We start from the raw sequence: 24,254 nt of genomic DNA on the forward strand, positions 1-24,254 counted from the left end.
ATAGCTCTTTTCCTTGTTGTGCAAGGATTTCTGTTCCTGAAACTGGAACTAATCTGGAAAATCTAGGCTGTTGCCTCAGTTTACATTTGAAAGTCAGAATTTAGCTTCCCTCTAACTACATCTGTTAGGACTGACCACTAGACAAGAAGAGATCCTTTCTTGAAACCAGTTCTCCACCTTAATTTATTGCCTTTTCCCCAATCAGTTATCTCAGATGAAAACAGATTCTTCCCATTCATATCATTTAGACTGTATAGCCTAGACTGCAGATACCTGAAAAGAAGAAATGCTATTAAATCAAGTTCCTTTTTAAGTAACTTCAGCTCAAGCTAAAACTGGGTAAATGAAAACTATCAGTTTTCCTCATATTCAAAACTGAAAACCTATGTATATCAAAATTGAGATATAAAGGTGTATGTCTGTTGCGGGGGATGGTTAGTTTTAAAACACAGAAAAATTATACTGTCTTATCCTGAAATTTCTAAAATTGAGGTTAGTTCAGTAAACATTTAGGAATTGCCTACTATGGGAGAGGTACTGTGCTAGGAGTTATAAAGATTAAATGAAAAATATTCCTATCTTAAATGAGCCATTAATATCAGAAAAAACACTTTTTGCTGCTAGAATTTTTCTGAGACTTTCTCTTTTTAATCATATAATGGTCTTATAAACAAATACTGTTACATATGATACAATTCTATGCTTTTAAAACTAAATGGTCAGATTTGTAAATGTTCCTTTTAAAAAGTACTGTGTACGTTTTAATTGCCACCAACATTTCTTTCTTTTTTCCTCTCCCGCTGAAGAATATTTTTTTACAGGACCTTAAAAATTTCCTAAAATTTTACATTTTTTATCCAGAGCTACAGATTGAACTAATATGACATCTATAATGAGCTTTTTAAAAAATTCTTAATTTGATTCCATTGTCATCTTTAATCATTTGTCCTAATTATGCTTCCTGCCTTTACTGGAGTTTTATTGTACAGTATATGATAGTATGTTTCAATTTCCACACATATCTTTGGATTTCATACAGCTTACAATTCTTAGGAAGGATCTCTTCTATTAATATTTTTCACATATTAACATTTGTCAAAGCATTGAGTTTTCTGTAAGTTACCACGATTTTTTTATGACAGAAATGAACAAGATTCTAATTAATATATTGCTCTTTCTCTTTGAAGGCCCTGACATAGATATAAAATTCTATTTGGATCTATAAGTTTGGAGGGTTTTTTTTTTTACCTTTGACCATATAACATTTGGTCTATCACTGTGTTTACTGAGCCAAGTATCCACAAGGACAAACAGCAAAGCTTCCTATTCATTCCACTAAATCAATTAGGTTATTCACACATTTATTGAACGTCTGCCAAAAAGCCTTTTTTTTTTGGTATCAATAAAAAGCAATCTTATAATAAAGGTTTATTTTGATTTGAAGAAAAAAAGCCAGGGTTCTTAAATTCACTGTTACTTTGCAACTCTTGCTTCACTTGCCTTCAATATTGTGTAGGTGGAGGAAAGAAACCAAGACATTCAGAACAAAATGTGAAGTCAAGGGAAATTTTTAGACAGCAATAAATTGTGAAAATGACTTAAAAATGCTGTCAGAACAATCTTTTGTAGAGAAACATAAATGCAGGCACTTTTAATATACCCCTGGTATTCAATGAAAAAATACTAGGCTCAGAATACCATAAATTCGGATCTTATTTGTTTAAACTAATTTGGGCTCTTTTTCATATAACTCAATAAACTACAATTAGAATGACATTCGAATAGGCTTTGTATAATTGCTCTTTTTAATACTTAAAAAAAAGATTTAAATTCTTAATAACCCATGAAATATATTATTCCCTTTTTTGTTTTTATGAAAATGTTCTTCAGTAAATATTTAGGCTATTTATAAATTTTCCAAGACCACTCATTTAATATCACATTATATTGTGGGAAAAAACCACTTTAAATGAGCCATCCTCTATTTGTAAAATGCACTGATACCCATATAAAAACCAAGCAAATTAATACATTGCTGATTCTAGAAGATGGAGAATACAGTCTACAATTTCTAAGACTGCTGATCCATATACAGTCACAGGAATTTCCTTAATAATGACTCCAGTGTTAGAAAATGAATTTAGCACCTCCTAAGGCAAGGTATTCACTATTAAATTTTTATTCAAATCACTGACTACCTACAAAGAAACAATGTAATTTTTGTTACAAATGATTCTCAACTCTTACTTATACCAGGAAAAATTACTGTAGTGGCTGAAATAGAAAGCAGCCCATTTGATGTGTCCCAATAAACTCCATTACTTTCAATTGTTAAGTTTTAAACCATGTGTCTTTTGGAACCACTGTAATTCAAATTCTTTCCAACTTTTCCCCAAGTACAAAATGACATGGCTGTTCCTCTCTGTGTCACACGTATCACACATTTTTGACAAAAATTAAACTAAATATAAATTAAGTGCTCAGTAAACAACAATTATTTTAATGTTATCATTATGTACCTGTAAAAAATTCTGTTAACCTTTCAAGACTCGTTTGATATTCCTTTTCCAATCAGGAAGTCTTTCCTTAACCCCTAAACTCTGATCCTTATATCCAGCTTTGCATTATAGTTATGTATGACCTTGTGCTGTCTACTATTAAAGCTGAACACTCCTCCAAGAGAAAAACTGCTCTGTTCATTTTGCAGCACTTAACAATAAAGAAAAAGATGATGGTAAATATACATTTACATTAGATCTCATAGCATCTTCATTTTAATTTGATGTATAAATCATGACTATTTCTCTGGTGTCAAGAAACGTAAAAGAAAAAAACTGAAACTTCCTAGAAACTATAGAATGTTAAAGCCTTAAGGGGATAGGTGTACTCATTTGTATATATATTTATGTGACATAAGAACTAGAAGGAGGTATCTAAATGATTATATTAGGACTGAAATGTAAATACCATTTTCCACTTCAGTTTTTATTTCTGGTGTTAAAAAAGCAACAGTAACCCTACAACGGGTATCTTATTTTCTTTTTCAGTAAGAATCAAGTTTTCATTTTCTGACTGAAATCAGTCATAGAAATCAGTATGTAAAGCCTTCATTAGTGTCCCTCATCACTACTTACTCCTCCTCTCCCCAAGGCTTTAAGTGTCCAAGAGAGAACCTTTAATTTTATGGTTCTTCATGAATTTTTTGGTCCAACAACCCCGTCTGTTTAAGACATTAAAGAAGTGTTAACCTAGAAAACATGTAAACCAATAAAAGACACAGCCCTATATCACAAGAACCAGCTATCAATAAATCAGATTACTACAGCTAATAGGAAAATTAATAGTATGGTATTTGTTAAAGCAGCACCAAATTTAAAATTTTGATACATTCTCAAAGTTCTTCAGAGGTAAAAAGTCCTAGCAATTCCTATCTATATATTGCTTTAAAACAGTAATTTGGAAGTGAAATCATACAAATTCCAAATTACCACTAAATATTAAGTTAAAAAAATAATCAAGCTGGTCTTCCCTAGTTGAGTGCTAACTCTTAAAATGGAAAAGGTACCATCAAGTGTTAAGTACATCTATTTTCTACTGCCTAGCAAACATTCACCCTTCTGGTGGTATAATGATATCTTCATTTCCTTTTATGGAAATACATACAGTTTATGTGTATCTGGTGGAGCTGACTACACCCTCAAACTCAATGGCTGGGTATATGGCTCTGTCCCAGACAATCTGAGCTTCACATTCCCTTGGCCACAAGGAAAGTGGGCCAGTATGAGCCAAAGAGATGCAGTGAGACTTCTGCTACATTTCTAGGAAAAAGATGGTTAATCTTTCTGGATACACGTGAGGATTTTAGGGGCTGAAGGGACTGAAGTTATCTTTTGCTCATGTAGGGCTGGAGAATAAAGCTAACACTGAGGAAGAAGGGCTAAGAAACATACAGAAATTGAGTCTTGATCACATTATTTGAGCCTTGGGTGGAGCCATTGTTGAAACCACACTTATCCTGGACCAGTTTACATAAACCATTATAAATCCCTACCCCCGCCCCCCCCGACCCCATTTACGCTGGTTTGAGTGGAGTTTTCTGTCACAATAGAAAGAGTCTTAACTGATACAACAACTACTTTAAGTGTTTCACCAAAAGTAAATACACTAGGTCACAGAATTCAGTTCCAAAAACAAGGTAAAAACACTCTTCCTTCACAGATGATTCTGGTTTTTCAAAGCCTACTCTTCTTTGCAAGCACCCACCCCCCACTCAGTTCAAAGGCTTCGAAAGACTTTATACCTTCTGCCTGTCTTTACACCTTCATACTGTCTTTACAAAGAAAAAAATTTGAGTAAGAATAAAAAACCAACAACGGAAAAAAGAAATAAGTAACTGGGGGATGGGGGAAGCAAATCATCTATAGAAACTGTAAATAAATCTACAGAAATTGTAAACCAGATGTGCTTTTTTACTAAAGGCCTAAATGAGTCAGAGACTAAAGCTTATAAAAACAAGTAGATTTAACTACATCTAGAATCTAATACAAAGACATCAAAATACCAAAATCAAAGTTCCTATTCAAAAAACAACTGATAAAATTAAAATTCAAAGAAAAACTCCTTGGGAATTTGAGATGTTAAGATTTTTGAAAACAGACAAATCCCTACATAATTTCAAAAGAGGTAATAATTAATCAAAATAAAAAATTATTGATTTTAGGCATACAACATACTATTCCGCCCCCAAGTCATTCTGAAAATTTTAGCCAAAGAGGATTTAACAGAGTAAGTAAATGACAACAACTAAAGTCACTTAAGAGTAATATAAAATTAGTACTTCCACTTTCTAGGGATTTTGGTGACTTAACTCCTAACAACAAGGGGAGAAAAAGAAATAATACACATGAAGCAAAATGGAATTAAGATGTGTATCTTTGTGCTTCTCAGATCTTACTGAAGTGAAATTTTACCTGCGTATTTTAGATCTTCTACATTTTAAACACCAAGTGTGAGTGCTGGAATGAATTATGATACTCTTAGGATCACAATGAGACCATTAATTTGTAGTCTGTGTGAAAAAGGATACAATAAATTCTTAGTAGTTGAGATGAAGTAAAACAGAGTGGTTAAAGCAGTTCTGGAGCCTGACTGCCTATGTTGACTCCTGGCACTGTCATTTAATAGGTGTGAGACTTGGACCAACTTTACTGAGGCTCAGTTTCCTCCTCTGTAATCCTAAAATAATAATAAGTAATAATCTTAGCATGCATGCAGTGCTTATCATAAGTGCCAGGCATTTTTCAAATTTTTTAACTCCTTCATAGATGTTAACATTCTTAGGAAATAAATAATAATATCATCTGTTTTATAGATGAGGAAACTGAGGCCTAGATCAGTAAATTACCCAAGCTCATACAGCTAATCAGTGGTGATAGGGCTGGCAGCTGGCATGGGAACCTGAGAAGACTTAGTTAAGAGTCTATAATGTAAACATTACAGTCTATTACCTGTCAACAACACAGTATTACCTACCTCAAAGAGTTCTTATGAGAATGAAACAAAATGCCTGGTACAATGTAGTAACTCAATAAAGGTTTGTCATTACAGTTCTTCTCACAGTCAGTTTCTATTTACTTGAATACTTATATTGTTAATTATTTTTAAATGATTACTTAAATATACAAATTATTTCCTCCTGAAGAGAATGGGGGGGGGTGCAATGCTGGAAATTGATTTTTACGAAGGATAACAAATCATCTTCAAAAACTTCTGTGGTCTAATGAGGCTCCCATTAGACCCTGAGCATCAGTTACTCAAATTTGAGTTACCTTTGAGACATACTTGGGAAGAGTTAGAAACAATTATATATACAAGTCTGGAGCTTGGGTTGGAAATATAAACTTGGAAACCTTCAACACACAGATGAAAAGAGTATGGAGTAAGAGAAGGAAACCTAAGACAGCCTTGAGGAATTAAAAACCTTAGGAGTCTGAAAGAACTTAGCAGTTTCTGAAAGAGATAAAAAAAGCAACAGCATCAAGATGCTCGTGTGCAGTATACTGTGTCCTGAAAGTGAAGAAAAATGTTTCAAAAAGTAGGAAGTAGTCAACAATGTCTACAAATGCTGCTGAGAAGTCAGGTAAGATGAATAATGAAAAAGTGTCACTGAATTTAACTATATGGAGGTAAGTGATCACAGCTGTTTCAAAGGAACAATACGATTTTATTTTATTTTGAACATATGTGTATATCTTTTTATCAAGAATAGCAAGCTAGCAGTTGAGATATGTTGGTAATTACACTGATCTTCCTTCTTTTCCCCTCCAGCCTCCATAATACCCATCTCCTATGAGCTATACTGGTTAGCTATTCCACAATGAGACTGGTCTAATGGAACTTCCCTGATTGCAAGCTAAGCGCCATATTAGGTTCTAAGGAGACAAGGAAAATCTTGTTCTTAAGAAACTTACATAAAACAATTCAGTGTCAATGTAATATGGTAAAAGCAGTGTCTAGGCACTATGGAAGCAAAGAACACTTGTCTCAGTTCAGGGAATAGGGGCAGACTGTTTATGTAAGAACAATACCCACTCATTCATTTTCTGAGAAACTACATACACTGTATGTTAGACCCTGAGAACACAAAAACAACAAGCTTTTAGATCTCTGTACCCACACAGCTTATGGTTGAGCGAAGTATATCCAGATATGTTAAAAGAGAAATTCTAATACAATGTGATAAGTGAAGTAACAGAGGTGTTAACCAAATGTCAGTAAAAAGGTTGAGACATTAACCTAAACAGAGAAGCTGGAGAACATTCTATAGAAGAGTAATATTCAAGATGTGCTTTGAAGGATGGAAACGACTCAGCTAGAGATGTTTATTCCAGGAAAAGGGAATAACATATGCAAAGGTTCAAAATGAATTTCATTCTGGCTTAAGCACAGTAATGAAGAGAAGCTGAGGGAGAAGCTAGAGTGGTAGGTTAGAGTCAATTATTTAAGAATCTTATAAGACAAGATAGAACTTGGAATACATCTTGTAGGGAATGGGGAACCAGAGGGAGGGGACTGACAACTCTATTTTTTTTCAGATTCTCAAATTTAACAAAATAAGCCATGATTCTACCTCTCCTCCAGCCTGTCCTTTGCCTAATCTGTCTGTTTTAGTAAGCGGCACCACTATTAGCCCAGTAACTGCTCATACTAGAAACCTGGAAGTCCTTAATAACTCCTCTCTGTCATCCTCCGTAACCTGTCCATCACCATGTCCTATCATCTCACTTTTTTTTTTTTTTTGGTGTGTGTAGGGGGCAGTTAGGTTTACTTATGTGTTTATTTTTAATGGAGGTACTGGGGACTGAACCCAGGACTTTGTGTATGCTACGCACGTGCTCTATCACTGAGCTATACCTTAGCTGTAACTTCCCCCCTATCATTTCACTTCTAAAAGACACTTAGCTCCTCCCCACCAGGGTCTTTGTTCATGCTGGCACAATACTATCCTGCTCTTTGCCTGGCTGGCACCTTCTCACACTTGAGATAGCAGCTTAAGTGTTAATTCCTTAGAAAGCTTTCTCTAACCACTGAATATAACACAGGATCCCCTCCTGTTATTTTCTCTCATAGCACCTTGTTTTTGTATTTACCTGTATTTACTTGTTTTTAGTATCTATCTTCCTCTGTAGTCTGTGATTTTCATTAGGAAGGAACTGTCTCATTCTGTTCTCTCACCATATATTCAATGCCTGCACAGTGCCTTCTACCTAGTAGGCATTCAAGAAATAGTGGTTTTAGGGAAAGAATTTTTAGGAAAATAATTTTGAAAGCAGTATGGAGGATGTGTGAGGAGGAGGAGGAGGATGTGAGGAACATGAGGAGACTAGCATCAGCAAGATCAGACAAAAGCAGTCAGGTAAAAGGAGATGAGCAGCTTACCTAAGATGGTTTAAGTTAGGATGGAGAAAAGCAGTATTTGAGAAGCGAGGCGGAACTGACAGGTTCCTGGCTAGGACATGTAGAGAGTGAAACATTAACTCTCATCAGGATTAGAGGAGGCAGAACAGATACGGAAAGAAAAAGAAAGAGATCTTTTTGACTATGGTAAGTTCAAAGAATTTGGATTAATATGTCAAGTAGGCAGTTGAAGATTTAAATGTAGCATATGGGGCAGGCGGGGGGTAAGTGGGGGTGCCCTGGGCAGGGGGAGGAATAAAAAAACTATACTACTTCCCTCTCTTTTTCCCTCCTCTACAAAACCAAATCAGGATGCCAATAAGAATAATAAAAATAGCTTCTAATTTTTGAGCACCTACTTTATGCCCCACACTGTGCTGAGGGTTTTATATATTACTTCTGTTTCTTTCAAAGTATTTCAAAATGTATTCAAAGCTTTGAGAGATTAAGTAAACTGAGTCAACTGCCCAAGGCGCTAGGGCTGCTATTCCATGGGGGAGGGATTTGAATGGTTTTTTTTTTTTTTTTTTCAAATCAAAGCCTCTTTTTATTACACTACCTTTCTCTAACTTGAATAATCACCTATCAAGTTGGTTCTGAAAAGGGAAAAACAGCAAAACTAAAGAAGCTGTCAGACTGAGAAAACAGGGAATGAGTCTAGGAACAAGGGTCTTCAAAATGAGTAAGTTTAATGAAACTTGATGTAAAACAGTTGGGGAGAAAGACGTGGAGTTAAGATTTAAAGACCTGGCCAGAAGGAACCTCATATTATCATTGTGCTTTTATAAAACAAAGTGTGGTCCACTGCATATAACAGTAGCACATCTGGGACCTTGTTAAAAAGGCAGAAACTCAAGGCCCATCCAGACTTACTGAATCAGAACATGCATCTTAACATGACCCAGATAATCTACATAATATATTAATGTCTGAGAAGCACTAGGTCTGATACCATTACAGAGATGAAAACACTAACCATGTCAAAAAACAGTTTGCAGAGCTAGAACTCAGGCCTCTTGTCTCTCAGTTTAGTATTCGTTCTACTTCGTTGTGTGCCCTCCAAACAGACACAACATCACTTAGAACTTCACTAACCTGAGGTTTCTGCCATAGAAACATTTAAGAGTTGAAATGAGTTGCTCAAATTATTACTGATCATTCTGACTTGTTGCCACTCGACTTGGAATTTTAAGTATCCCCACAAATTTTCTCCAATCGTTTGTTCTTAACATCACAACATATCTTAGACCATTTGGGCTGCTGTAACAGAATATCATAGACCAGATGGCTTATCAACAGAGATTTATTTCTCACAGTTTTGGAGACCGTGAAGTCCAAGACCAAGGCAATGGCAGATCTGGTGTCAGGTGAGGGCCCACTTCTTGATTCACAGATTGTCATCTTTTTGTTGTGTCTTCACATGACAGATGAGGCAATGGATCTCTCTGGGGTCATTCATAAGGTCACTGATCTCATTCACGAGGGCCCTGGTGACCTAATTGCTTCCCAAAGGCCCTACCTCCGAATACCATCATATTGGGGATGAAGTTTTAACATATGAATTTTGGGGGAACACAAACATTTAGTCTGTAGTACTATGTGAAACATTAATGTGCTATCCCTGACCAAAAAGAATTCTCAAATTTGCAAAGTAAGTTTCAACTCTGAACACTTGTATAAAAAGACAGTAAAGACTCGAAAAGAAGAGACTTCCCATAGACAAATTGTTTAAAGTCATGGAATCATAGAGCTGGAAGAGACCCTACAAGGTTGAGGTGACAGGTGGATTTCATCTAGACGGCCAACCATATAGCTGCTGACAGTGCCATCCCAAAAAGAAGTCTAAAGCTGGTTTAGGGTCAGCCATTAGCTATATCCGCCATCAGTTGGTTTCAAAGAGAACTCTCATTAAGTTGCTGAACTTCCTTGTAAAGAAAAGGAAACTAAGTCTCAGTGAGGTTAAGTGAAATATATGAGGTACATCCTAAATAAATGGACCAAAACTCTATGTCTCTTGACTTATAGTATAGTGGTTTTTATCTTGCATCATCCTGCTTCTTTCTGGTACATTTATTCAATAATAACAATTAAAGAATCCTTTTCAGGTAATAGATAATAAAAAAAAACCCTATTAACATGTAACTGGGAATAAACAAGTCCTCAGAATGTACAAGTCATATAATAAACACTTACATATAAGTACATTCAAAGATTTAAATGAAGTCTACAACCTCTAAGTTGTATCATTGTAATCAATGAATGATCTCTGACTCAGCTTGTTTTCTGACAATTTTACTTCATGGTGAGTTTTTCCATGTGACAATTCTTCTTTAGAGTTTAGCCATGATGACTCAGGTACCTAGATGCTATGAAGGAGCTTTCAATTTAAGACGTAGGAGGAGAATGAGGGGGCATACTGAATCATTAACAGCCTACTTAGTTTTGAAACCTAGCAAATCCTTTTTGGAAGCCATTTTAAAGACAACTTCAGGAGGCAAATTCTGGCTAAGGCCTTAAAAGACTGGTGTTTAAGAGCTGAACTATATGCAAATAAAGTGGCAAGCCATTTCTAACAGATACAATCAAGAAGCTTCAGCAAAATGTGATATTCTTTTTGTTAAGTGTTAGTGATGAATTTTTTTAAAAAGGTCTGGCATAACTGAAGTCACAGATCTGCTCTGTGTTGTATAGCTTAAGAGTCTCACCTCAAAATTCATTACTCCTTCAGTGAGCTGATAGGACTAATTTACAGACTGAATCATCCCATTTTAAATGAAAATTACAGCAATAAGTAAATTTTAAAAGCTTTCAGATACATGAAGTCTGTCTATAGGACTGTGGTTTCTAATTAGGAGCAGCCAATACTTTATTCAAGACTCATATTTCACATGCTGTCTCATGAAAAACTTAACTAGTTTTGTAATTTGTACGTTTTGGTCCTCTGGTAAATTTAAAGTATGGTAGTGAGAAACAATTCAAAGAAAAATCCACTACATTAACTGTAGTCTAAAATCAAAGAAAATCAGCTTTTAGTGTTTCCAGTACATGCAGTTCATTAAATCTGGCATAAACCCAGAGGAACATGAAGTACTGTGGATAGTATCTGCCAAGAACCAGGAATATAACACTAAGGTTTTGAAGAACTATACATCTCCAATTGTTTTCACTTATTGTGAAAAAATAAAATTAAGCTTAATTGTGCCTTTTGAAGATTAAGCCAATTGACATGTTGAACACTACAGCTAGCAAAAAATCAGGGCCAGTCATCTCTTAATTCACTCCATGGAAAGAAGAAGTTATAAATGACTCTACCACATTACCGATCTTTTTATCCTTTCCTCTTGACTGTCAAAAAGTAGCTCAACAAAAGTCCAGATACAGTTTTTACCCAAGGCCATTTATGACTATTACTACAGTGATGACGAAGTCCCCGATTGTTTGACATTTTCAGAAAAGACAACATACACCAAGAGTGAAAACAGCTGAAAATAGCTTTTAAAATTCCACTACACTAGTTTAGGTATAAGTTCTAGATGGATGTAGGATTAACTTAAGAGGCTTTCAAATCAATGAGTTTATTACTATTTCCTATATTACTCAATTCAAAAAGTATTGCATCCCATTGGTTAGTTATCACTTAGTGTCTAGCTGATGGAATATAACATCTCTCCACCAGAACACACACCAAAATAAAAAAGGGGCAAGAAAAGAGAATAAAAAGAAGCTAAGTAGGTAAGACACGAATAGAAAATTATACTTGCTATCTACATGTCACTTCTTTAGGCCCTTAATTCATTCCAGGAGCACTTTATAAGTACAAAAAATGGCAGACAAATGTAAAAAACATTGCAGAAGAGCAATGGGCACTACCCAAGCTGGCAAAGGAAGATAAACAGAGCTAGTGGTGGAGTGATGGAGAGATGAAAGTGAGAGAGAGATGAAGTGAGAGACAGGGACATGGAATATGAGTTATCTGCAACACACAAGGTAAAAGGAATCTGATGCTGCAAACATCTACAGAGCCTAAGTAATAACCTGAATTTCCAAATAATTCTTAACTCTTGTTAATCATTATCATCATCATTATTATTATTAATTCCAAAACGAAATATAGGTTTTATCATGGTCAAAATGTTTAAGTCAACATGAATGTCCCTTATGCAAAGCAACCTATTCCCCCCTTGCAATGGAAGCTGTAATATCATTACTATCCTTTACTTTGTAAGTTTGTGTCTTAGCTCATTAGGTCACAGACACTTATGTAGATCCAAGTTACAAGAATTATTTACTCATGGTCATGTTTACTATTTTGTGAGAGCCAGTTTTTATTTTCTTTCCTTTTCTTGCTCCCTCTCCTCTCCCTCTTTCTCCTCCATCATAGGTTATTTATTCATTCCACAAAAATAGAAATGAAAAACAGATTCATAATCCTACCACCAAATCGAAAGACTGAAAGCTATTTCTAAATTGAGCCACACATCAGCATGACCACCGTCTTAGATTTCAAAGTCCTTTCTGAAAAACTACCACCATTTTATTTTATAGATGAATCAAAGATAGCTTGTTAAAGACTTTCAGAAGTAACAGAAAGCCCAGAAATTAAACTTAGGCTCTGTGTTCCATGCCAACGGATTAATGTTTAAAACACATTAAATACTCCAGCCTATCAGCTTAATCCTGATAGTATATGCAATATATGAAGAAAGGGTCTGGCTATCTATCTACCCACCTATAGGATAAAAACTTTGAGTGAATTAAAGACTACATTCCTAACAATTTTCTGAAAAAATGCTTAAAACAGAACCTTTGTTAAAGTATTCCTTATACAGTTTTATATTATATGCTTAGTGGTCACTTTTTGCAATTTATTATATAATAAAATCTCACACATTCTACTTAATCCCATTAAATTCTACATATTATTGGTTGAAGAAAATATTGTGCCCTCCATTACGCATAATTAACTAGAAAAAGAATGTTTTCTTTATTCAATCTTATCAATAGAGTAAAAATCATTGAAATAAGTTTAGTTTCTCAGGTTGGAAAACTTATTCCTATAAAAAATGAACTAGTATAAAATTCAAAACTAGTAATCTCTACATGTATATTGTCCTATAAGCAGAAGGTTTTTTGAAAAAAATCCATATTTATGGAGGGGTTTTGGGGGGACTTTCAAACATTTGGAGGATGAGATTTCATTTTTCTTTAATTTTAATAAAGATTTTAAAAAGAGTTCTTTATGGGAAATCAGCATGTTCTTGAAACAACTACTAATCTGAGGACTGATGCATGAATACAAGACGACTTGAAAGCCAGACTCCTCTCCAACTAAATGTGTGTTAGTCTTTCAGTTCCCAAGTGTATGCCATAGCAACAAGAAAGTTATACAATTTCATTATATTATAAATGCTATCTCTTTAGTCTTGAATGTATGACACAAATGAAACTTATCTGCAATGACTGTTTTGAGTACTTAAGTATTAGGAAATGTACATGGTCTTCTATGTACATGTGTATGTGTTTTAATGTATAAGACAGAACTTAAATATCCAAATAAGTATGGTCTCTTCCATATTAAGTCACTCTCATAAATTATATCCTTATTCTAAATGGTGCAACAGTTGTCCAGAACATTATTAAAACTCCTTTTTAGTCTATAGGTGGATCTGATTTTTAAAAACAGTAATTGCTTTCTCAGAGTGGATCTGACTTTTAGAAATAGCCTGAAGTTATTTCCTATTTTCTTTCTGTCAAAATCCTTAGTCATATCTGATAAATAAAATGAGATATCACGTGGCTAATACCCTCTTTTTCCTTAAAAGCAAGGAGCAAATAGAAAATAATGAGCTATTTTCATGTGTGGCTCTAAAACTGGCTTAGAAGGCAATTAAAAAAAATTCCAAATTGAGTAATTGCTGAAATAAGTGTAGTTTCCAGGGTGACTAAAGTAGAAGACTTATTTTAGATAAATGTATAAAATAAATATTCTTACTTTAAAGGAAAGACAGGCAACCAGGTTCTACACAATCTGGTCTCCTCTACCTTCCCTTTATCTTTCTGACTACCTCCTGCTAGTCTCTCTGACCCAGACACACTGGCTTCTTGCAGTTCCTTGCGTTTCAATCAAGCTCTGATCTCAGGGCCACTGTACTTGCTATTCCCTCTGCCTGGAATGTCCTGCCTCAAGATTACCCGCAAGGCTTACTCCCTCACCTCCTTCAGGTCTTTACTCAAATATCTATCACCTTCTCAGTCAGTCTTTTCTGCATCCTCTTCCTATCCCATTACTGACACCCCACAGATTCCTTCTTCCCTTCTCTGCTTTATCTCTGTGTATGTGTGTAAAACTGTTAATTATAGAAATTTGCAAACATATAAAAAAGTAGAGAGACTGTAAGAAATCTCATGGATCCATTACCTACTTTCAACGATTTTCAGTATGTGGCCAATATTGTTTCATCTTTGCTCCTCTCCTCTTCAAAGTATTTCACATAACCCAGGGATCATATTTTACTCCATAAATACATTGTATCTCCAAAAGGTAAGGACTCTTGTTTAAAAAACATAATACATTATCACACCCTCCAAAATCAACAATTCCTTTTTATCAAATATTCCATCAATGTCCAAATCTCTCCAATTTTTCATCAATGTCTTTTCATAGTTAATTTGCTCAAAGCAGGATAAGGTCCATACAATGCATCTGGTGGTGGATATGCCCCTTTAGTTGCTTTTAATCTTATATTCTCCCTCCCTCTCTTATTTCTTGCAAAAAATAGGTCATTTGTCATTAAAACACAAAATGTTTTACTTGTTTTATTGCCTGTGTCTTGTTATTAGAATGTAAATACCATAAGGGAGAGAGTTTAGTCTGGGTGATATTAACATCTAAACCAGAGCCTGAAACATAAAAGGCATTGATAAATACTAAATGAATATTTGGCACTCATGCCAAAAGCCCACTCCCCATCCAACAACAGAAATTGCTAATCACAGCACTCTTTCCTGCTGAGTCCGAACCAGGGCTCCCAGTTTTCTAAACGTAACACTCCAAGTAGTCACTTTCAGGCAATCAGATTTGATACCCAAGGTGAAATCTATTGGCTATACATCCTTGCTCTAGCCCCCTGCAAAGTAAGAAGTAAGTATACATCTATCTCTAAAATAGATTCAACATACCTTGTATGTTGAAATTTAGCTAAAGTTTAGCATAATAAATTTGACTATTTGATTGACTATATTTCTTGTCAAGTATGTATAACATTTCTTACCTTATTTTGACAATTTAGGGGAAAAAGCAAATTGTAGCCAAAAAATTAACAGAAAAAGAAACTGTGGAACATGGTGGGAAACTGGGGGCACTACATATTTTTAGAACTAGCAACATCCCAAGAGGTTCATTATAAAATAAAAATCAGCGATAAATTCTTTGAAAAGGAAGTAAATTACATGTGTATTCCATTAAAAACTATTTTTTAAACTACATGAATGGTCAAGATTAACTGGGGAATGACTAATGTCAGGATTTTCCCATTTACAGGCAGCAGCAACATATTCTATTTTTCTGTAAATGGTATTTTGAGGTGCAAAAAAGTATTTTAGGGGTGATAAAAGGAGTACTATCTAAAACTATTTCTCTCAAGTGGAGTTCATTGTGGCAAAAAATATCTAAGACATCATGTACAACATTCTGAAAAAATAATCAGGTCTTCTTAGACTTGTTTACAATTCACTTCTCTTAAATTACCTGATGAAGCTCTTTTCCTCTTAAGTTTACTTCTAAAGGAAGCTATGCTAATTGAAAGGCTCCAACTAGATGTTCATGTTTCATTTACTTCTATTTAAAAATCAGAAATCCCCTGACATTCACTCAAGAAATCTTGTGCTTTCTCTTTATTACTTTCAAATTCATTCAACAACAACAAAAAAACAACAAAAATAGTAGGACCTACTAAGTGTCAACTATTTTCAACTTTTGGAAAGAACAATTATTAGAAGTGGTCTTTCAAGAGAACGTAAAAATAGCTAGTGGTATAACTTGAAATTATATCTAACTCTGTGTCCATTACTTCTTGTTCTGAGGTTCCCACACATTAGTCTGGGGGAAATTGTTCTCTGGCAGAGGTCAAACTTAGAAGAAAAAACAATAACCTCCCCAATACCACATGTGTAAAGCAAATCTCCAACAACCAAAATCCCTTGAAAGAATGATTTCTATTTACTTTTCCTGCGTGATGTATTTAGAGGGAATCTGGGAAAGATGGCTAGAGATCTATAAACAGAAAGTGCTAAGTGGAATTCACTGTTTATGGAGTTTAGCTAGAATTTTGTCCCCTGTGTAATGTTGCCAGGAATCTGTAATACTGTACTCTTTAAAAACGTCTTCAGTAGGTTTCGTTCATTCTATTAATTTTCTTCCTTCTTTCTACTGGCTTTTAAATTTGTCTTACTCTCCTCAGTTAAAATTAAAAAACATAAATGTAACTTTACAGAATAACTTTTCCAAAGAAATGCTTAGAATCATCTCTCAGTGCCATTGTGTACGTGTCATTATGTTTTCAGATATGCAGTTAAAATAGACGTAATAAAATAATCCATATAAGCCTGTGTGATTTAATAAATATGAGAAGAGGTCTATATAGATGTCCCACAGTAAATGTATGTATGTGAGACTGTTAGAAAGATAGTTTTCAATTCTAAATCCTCCAGCTGAAAATCTCTATCAGCTACAGAAGTTTCTGTCTGAAAACAGTTGCTCACAAAGCAGTATTACTATAGTCCTTAACAGCTGACCTAGTGGACAATCACCATAAGGTATATTCTGAATTGACAGACCTCAACATACTGGTGACACTTTGACAACCTGAAAGGATGCTGAAACAAAGTCGGATGGAAACATATTTAAGCCTCCCCTTGAAACTTGGTTCAGCAGCATTCAGCAGTACCTGCCCTGTCTTTCTGCCTTTTTCAGTTATTTCCTTTAAGGGATCCCAAAGAAACTAGGAAATCTGCAATGCCAGTTTTTGACAGTCAACACTAATTTCTGCCTTTGGACTCCAGTGACTGAGCAGACAGTGTGTTAGTAGATTCCTTAAAGTACAAATGCCTCTGGTAAATCTGGTTTGTAAATGCTACAGAAAAAGTTCAATATAACCAACTGTAAGGTCACTTAAATGCAATTTTAAGGGGAGCACAGATTTCTCCCCTCTCCCCCACAAATCTGCCACTAAGGCATAATTCCCAGCTCACTTCTTTTTTTCCCAAGTCAATAAACACTACTATTATTACATTACAGCATTTCTGTAACACTACTAAAAACCTAGGTGAGTTTTCTCTTTAAAAATCCTTATATTTATTAGATGAAGCATTATAACCACTTTATTAGGTACAACTTTCCATACACTTAACTGTTCTATTTTTCAACTGTTCACTTTAAACTCAAGATTTCTTTTAACATACTACAGAAAGGGGATAGGTTAGAGGGTTGAGGGAAAAAAAACCAAAATAACAAATATCTTTTTCTTTTTTGATATAATCACCAGAATCTAAAATCCGGGGGTGGCTATAAAATACAAAATTAAATTCAAGAGAATTTAAGATAATTGAAAGTACTGTTACTGCAGTTCTGACATTATTCACCTCAGGAAACAGCTAGTAGAAATGATGCTTGATTTAAATTTTCAGCACCTTCTAGTTTGGTTCAACTACCAAAATAAACAAACTTGTCCTCAGAATTAAGTATTTTACTCCAGAAGAAGTTGTTGGTGTGAATTTTTTTTAAAAAGGAATTCATATGCTGTATTTGTACAAGGGCAATGTTTTGAGAGATGTAAATCTGATCACTCTGAGAAAACATTTTCTGTGTTAGTTATAAAGAAAACGTCATAAACTGAAACAGAAAAACTGAAGAAACTGAACCTCCTCCACAACTCAAAACTTTAAATTTACACTACTATGCAAACTAAAAAAAAAAGAGAGAGAAAGAAAAAAACCCAACAAAAAACTCTTTAACGTTTCTCCTCAGTTATAGAATACATATTCAATGTAGAAAAGGACAAAGCCAGTTCTGAAACAAAAGATCAGCTGCTATGAGAACAAAACAACATTTTACAGAGCAAGAGAAGTACACAGCCTTTGAACCAAAACAAACAGATGACCTTTTTGTACACTTAATGCTTCAGTTCTTAGCACAACCAGCGCCTTATGGATAGTGTTCACTCAATTATTTGATGACTAAACGATAGGAGGACTGTTGGTGCTATTAAAACCAAGATACATTTCTTTGTGTGTAGAGTTTAAAATCTGTTAAACCTACATTAAAAAATCCGTCTCCCCCACCCCCATCATGGCTTTCTTGCCTCCTACGAGACCTGCATGTACAAAAATAAAAGTAGATGAGTGAGGTGAGTTTATGATGTACAGTATTTTCCCCACTCGGAACATTTTTCAAGAGTCCTTTGAGGTTTTAAGATTCAAACACTATGTAATAAGAGTTATTATTTGAACTACCTAACAATTACCCAGACTTCTTTTAGACTTCAGTTAACCTGTAAGTAAAATGAGTATCTTTAACTTTTCCACGGGGCACTGGAGAACAAGTTCTTACTCATAAATGCTTTCAGATCCTCAGACACCAGGCGCGGTGGTAGATCACGCATATCCATCAATTAGAGAGCTCCTCTGGACCTCAGTTTACCCACTTACGGAAGCTGGTGTTTTAACTTGTTTCGTAGGGGCCCCGGAGGTGTAATTAATTAATGTTTTTAAGTGCTGTGAGATCCAGAGATGAAAGGAAACGCGAGGGACACGCAGAGATGATGACAATAATCATAACAATAAAAAGAATGACTAACTTGGAAGTCTGTGTTACGTAAGGAAGGAAAAAGAAGTTACCAGATTCTCACAAACAAAAGAAAAGCCCACCGCCCCCTTTGTTTCTTTTTCATTTCTGTCTTGCTCCCCGCCCCCGCGGATCTCCTCTCGGGCAGCTGGCGGCCGGACGCCGGGCGCAGGGCGCGGGGCTCGGGGCTCGGGGCTCGAGGCTCGGACTTGGCTGCCGCGCGCCCGCTCTCAGGCGAAGGGGGAGGGCGCGCCGGGCCGGCTCCTGACAAAGGCGCTTCCTCCTGCGAGGGCGCGGGATGCAGGCGCCGCAAACTCAGCGCCCGGGCCGCCTACGGCGCGGGGGCGCGCAGGCTGGCGGGGAGAGGCGGCCGGCCGCCCGGGAAGCCTCCGAGGAAGTTGCGCGCCCGCCTGGCCCGTGACCCTCGGTGGCCCCGCCGCGACCCCTCCCGTGGCGCGCTGCGGCCACACTCACCGGACAATTGCTGGTGGCCGGAATCCCAGCACGGCCCCGAGGCGTGGAGCGAGGGGGTGAAGTATGCGTGCGCGGGGAGCGCGAGCAGACAGCCCGGCGTTCCACCGCCGCCTTCCTCACCAGCCGGCAGAGCCCGGTGAGGGGAAGTTGGCCACGGAGCCGAGCACTGAGGAACCGCGGGCTGAGGGAGAGCCGCGGGGCCCGCTTTGTGATGCGCTCCCGGAGGACTCGAGGCAAATCCGAACGCGCCGCGCGGCTGGTGCTGCTGCTGGAGGCGGCGGCGGCGGCGGCGCCCCCCGACGGTCCCTCCGCCTCACACCGCCTCTGGGTCACTGACACACACTCCGAGGGAGGGGAGGAGACTAGCTGGAGGGCGGGGCCGGAGGGAGGGGACGGGGCAGGGCCACAGCGGGAGGCGGCGTCGCGGCGCCGAGTGGTCTCTTGGGAGTTGTAGTTCTTCCACCAGAGAAAAGAAGGGATACATTGTTGAGGACGCGTCCCGCTCGCTCTGCACTGCGCATGCTCGGGGGGAGAGGTTCGGCCCCACTGTTACTATGGTCACCGACACACCGAGGAAGGGAACGTGTTCAGTGCTGCTGGTGACTGAACAAGGCCCTCCTTGTATTATGGATCCTGCTCTTAGCTAGTCCTTCTTCCTTCGCTCCACCCCCAACTTCTAGCCTCACCACTCACAAGTGCCCAGTGAAATCTGACTTCTTCACCATATCTTTGTCTTCCCTGTTGCTTAATTTTATCCCATAAATTTCAAATCACAAATACCCACATCCCTCCCTTCCTTTATGCCTTAAATTCAAGGTTTTTTTTATGTATTCGTTTTTGGTTTTTTAACCTAAAACTTGTAAAAATATAGTTGCTTTCAATAACTTAACATAGGTTGCAAAACTGTTAGGAATATCACCACTATCAGATTCCCCTAGTTAATTTCTTCATTCAATTAGTCACGTCTAACTTTAAGGCCAGCAAAGGTAAAGTTCGGGATTAAGATCACTTATCTTACTTGATCGGTGCAAAATAATCCAGATTTTTTAATTTTAAGGCCTACAATGTTTAAGAAATACAAATTTCTTAAAAGTATAAGTCCAAAAGATAAATGGAAAGTTGAGAACTGTTTACTGTATATACACTGGCAAACGTTCATTTGGCAATGAGAGAAGTCTGAACCAAGGTCTGAGTATGCTGTTGGGCTGGTCAGCTAAGTCTACACCCATACAGAGCACCCAGGTGTGAACAGGTGGTGCAGAAGGGTGGTGAAAGGTAGGACATGTTACTGGATCCTCAGAGGACTAAAGGCAGCCTGTCCCAACCTCTTTTGTTATCCTTCTCAGCCTACCTAGAACCCCATACTTAGGAAGAAAAAGATTAATGTTGAGAAATCAGAAACACAGGAAAAGTTGAGGTTTCAGACACAGAGTTTCAAGATCAACGATCTTTATGTTTGCAGACCACATAATTATTCATTCAAAAAACATTTATTGAGTATACTATGTCTCAGGCACTTTTATTAGTTCTCAGAAATAGAGATACAAGAATGTAAAAGAAATTTATTGTTTCAAAGTGTTTACTGTGCAGAGGTGGAGACAGGTAAATAAACAGACTCGGTGTGATAAATACCTTAATAGGAATGTAAACCAGGTGCTTTGACACACAGCTCCTCCAGACTCAGGCGAGGTCAGGAAATGCTTCAAAGAATATTTAAACTTGATAATGACTAGGAGTTAGTGTGTCTGTGTGCTTTGGTGGTGGAAGGACAAGAGGGAAGTTAGTGAGAGCACTGGGGGCAGGAGTGGAGGGCAGCAAGAGCAAAGAGGCATAAGACCAAAGAGTTCAGCATTGCTTGTGGCAGGATGGGGTTGAAGGGAGTGGCAATAAGAGGCACGAAAAGATAAAGGAGACAGATCATGAAGGCTCTTGTACAATAGCTAAGGGATGCAGACTCTTTTAGAAGCAATGGAAAACCATGCCACAATTGGAAGCACAATTGGAAGCAGATGAAATTTTGATAAGATACGCGTTTTAGAAATGCATTTCATTTAAAAAAAGATGAGAGCCTGAACTGACACTGGCAGTGGCAAGAGACAGAACTGAGAGAAATCAGACACATTTAAGGAATAGAATTAATAGAACCTAGTGAGTAATTTACCTGTGTTTGAGGGTGAAGGGTGAAAGAAGGTTATCAATTATGATGCTTTGGGTTGCAAGCAGCAAAAAACCCAACTCTAACTGGCTTAACCAATAAACCAATATTGACCTGTCTAGATAGAAAGTCCAGTGAAAAGACAGGCTATTGGGCTGAATGATTCAACAGCCCAGTGATGTCATTAAGGACACATTTCTTTCTTGTTTCATTGTTTTTCCTTCCTTAGCATTGGCTGTATGGTTGCCAACAATTCTTGTGGCTGTAAGTTTCACCATCCAGGCCCAAAAAGAGAAGAGGGAGTCAACCTTTCAATAAGGAGAGAAAACTCCTTTCCTAGAAGCCTCAAGAACTGAATCATGGTGGCCAGGGGATGGCGTGAGGCTAGTTATCTTAGGATAAAGACATATGCCCTGCACCTAGATCCAAAGCTGTGATGAGAAGGTTGGATATCCCAATGTAAATTGAGGTGACTACCCAGAAAAACAAGAAAGAAGGCTGAGAAGGGGGGGACCACAGTATCTACTGCAAGGAAGGAGAAGGATGATAAGTCATAAATGTTTGGCTTGTATGATTATGAGCTAGTGTTGCCATTCACCGAATTAGGGAATACAGGACATTGAGCAGCTTTTGAGGGGGAATTTGATGAGTTCACTTTGGATATGCTGAGTTTGAGATAGCTCTGGATCTAGGTGGAGAAGTGGAGTAGGCAGTCATATATATGACTTTAGTCAGAAGATACAATTGGAATATACCATCACATAGATAGTAATTGAAATTATGAGAGTGGATGAGATCAGCCAGGGAGTGTATGCACAGCAGAAAAGGAGGAGTCAATAATAGTACCCTGGGGAACACCTGCACTTAAAGAGTAGGTGGGAAAATCATGAGGATGTCTGGGAACTAGTGAGAGAACTGGGACATACAAAGTAGGAAAATGTCATCTATAAGCAGGAAAAAAGTGTCAATAAACAAAGCCAGAAATGACACAGATGGTAAAATTAGCAGTTGAAATATTTAAACAATTATTATAAATGTTCTATATGCTGAAAGAGAGAAATTAAATGTATAAAAAATAGAATTTCTAGAGATGAAAATTGCAACTTCTGAAATAAAAATTTCACTACATAGGGTTGACACTCAGAAGCAGATTAGACACTCGTAAGAAAAGATGAGTAAACTTGAAGACATAACAGTCAAATCTAGCCAAAATAAAGCACATAAAGAAGAAAAACAAAAAACAAAAACAAAACAAAACAGAAAAAACAATCAGAGAGCCTGAGTGATCTGTGGGATAATACCAAGTATTCTAATATATGTGTAACTGGAGTTCCAGATGAAAGAAGGGTGAGGAGGTGATAGAAAAATTATTTGAAGTAATACAGGTGAAAATACTTGCATATTTGATGACAATTTTAAACCCAGAGACTCAAGAAGCTCAGTGAGCCCTAAGCAGGATAAGCACACACATTCCCACACACTACACAAAACCACTGCAAAAGACATCATTAAATTGTTGAAATCGAGTGATGAGAAGAAAAGATTAAAAGCAGCCAGTGGAACAAAGGTAGATTATGTATAGAGATATAAAGGCAAAAATTCAGTAAACTTCTTTAGAAACTATGCAAGTCAGAAGACAATGAAAGGGCATTTTTAAAGTGCTGAAAGAAAAAAAGGCTTCACTTAGAATCCTATATTTAGAGAAAATATCTTTCAAAAATGAAAGCTAAAGAAAACAAAAGCTGAGAGAATGTTGCCAGCAGAACTGCACTACAAGAAATGTTACAGCAGTATCTTTGGCATAAAAAACCAATACCACATGGAAACTTGGATTTATACTAAAGAATGAAAAGTGCCAGAAATGGTAACTATGTGAGTTGATATAAAAGACTTTTTTAAAAGATAATTGACTAAAGCGAAAAAAAAAAAAAAGATAATTGACTAAAAAATTAAATAAGTAACACTTATAACATATGTAGAAGTAAAGTGCTTGACAATAACAGTTCAAAGGATGGAAGGGGGAAATGGAATTACATTGTTAGAATTTACATTGTATGTGAAGTGCTATACTATTATTTGAAGGTAAATTGTGATAAATTAAAAAGCGTATTTTGAACATTAAAACAGCCATCAGAAATAAAACAAACAGGTATAGCTAATAAGATAATAATAAACAGGTATAGCTAATAACAAGTACAGCTAATAAAAACAGAAATATAGGAAAATTCTGTGTCCCTAATAACCATGGAGCTGACATACAGCTCTAGACTTTCCACTGCCTGACTTCCTTTAAGTGAGAGAGAAATAAACTTCTATCTTGTTGAAAGGAAGTTATTTTTCAGCCTATGATATGCATAGCTGAATCTAATCAGAACACCCAGAAGCCTAAAGTAGAAATAAACTGTACTTCCCAGAATCAGGTAGCCCCATACATTGCCCAGCATTTGGTCACATGGCCTACAACATCAGCAAAGTTCTGGAGTTCAGATATTTGTCACTAGAATTCCAGGGATAGGTCATCTTTTGTATGAACATCACTTAATTCAATCAGTTTTTCTTGAAGGAGCAAATACATGCAAATTGTTTAGTGTAATCCTTGGAATATAGTAAATGCTCAGTCAGTATATATTACTTTGAAGCAGAGCCACCAGAATAAGGTAGACACATCACAGTTTAGAAATATGGTGAGGTTTGTACTCCAAAGTCAGGTGTGGAAAATCTGAGTGGCATTCACTTATGTATAAAAATCTGTGAATCTCTTTTTGACATTGTATCCACCACACAGTTCCATATCGGTCTTCAAAATCTGCAGTCCTTTGACTAGAGGAC

At 36.7% G+C, this 24,254-nt stretch overlaps 2 protein-coding genes across 3 annotated transcripts in view; both read right to left on the bottom strand.

Annotated features, from left to right (window-relative positions):
* Positions 1-24,254, bottom strand: part of PELI1 (pellino E3 ubiquitin protein ligase 1) — a 134,407-nt gene that overhangs the window by 29,855 nt on the left and 80,298 nt on the right. The window contains exon 1 of one of the 2 annotated variants that reach the window (XM_032497668.1): positions 19,271-19,599. The exons of the other annotated variant lie outside the window; for it this stretch is intronic. The gene's annotated coding sequence lies outside the window, so the exon portion shown is untranslated. Of the gene's footprint in view, positions 1-19,270; positions 19,600-24,254 lie in introns of those variants that run through there. 2 annotated transcript variants of the gene reach the window in all.
* Positions 19,112-24,254, bottom strand: part of LOC116668825 — a 28,618-nt gene continuing 23,475 nt past the window's right edge. The window contains exon 2 of the mRNA XM_032496907.1: positions 19,112-19,726. Within this exon, the coding sequence (XP_032352798.1) occupies positions 19,112-19,726 (615 nt within the window). The remainder of the gene's footprint in view (positions 19,727-24,254) is intronic.

The sequence above is a fragment of the Camelus ferus genome, chromosome 15 (assembly GCF_009834535.1).
Source record: "Camelus ferus isolate YT-003-E chromosome 15, BCGSAC_Cfer_1.0, whole genome shotgun sequence".
In the NCBI taxonomy this organism is placed as follows: domain Eukaryota; kingdom Metazoa; phylum Chordata; class Mammalia; order Artiodactyla; family Camelidae; genus Camelus; species Camelus ferus.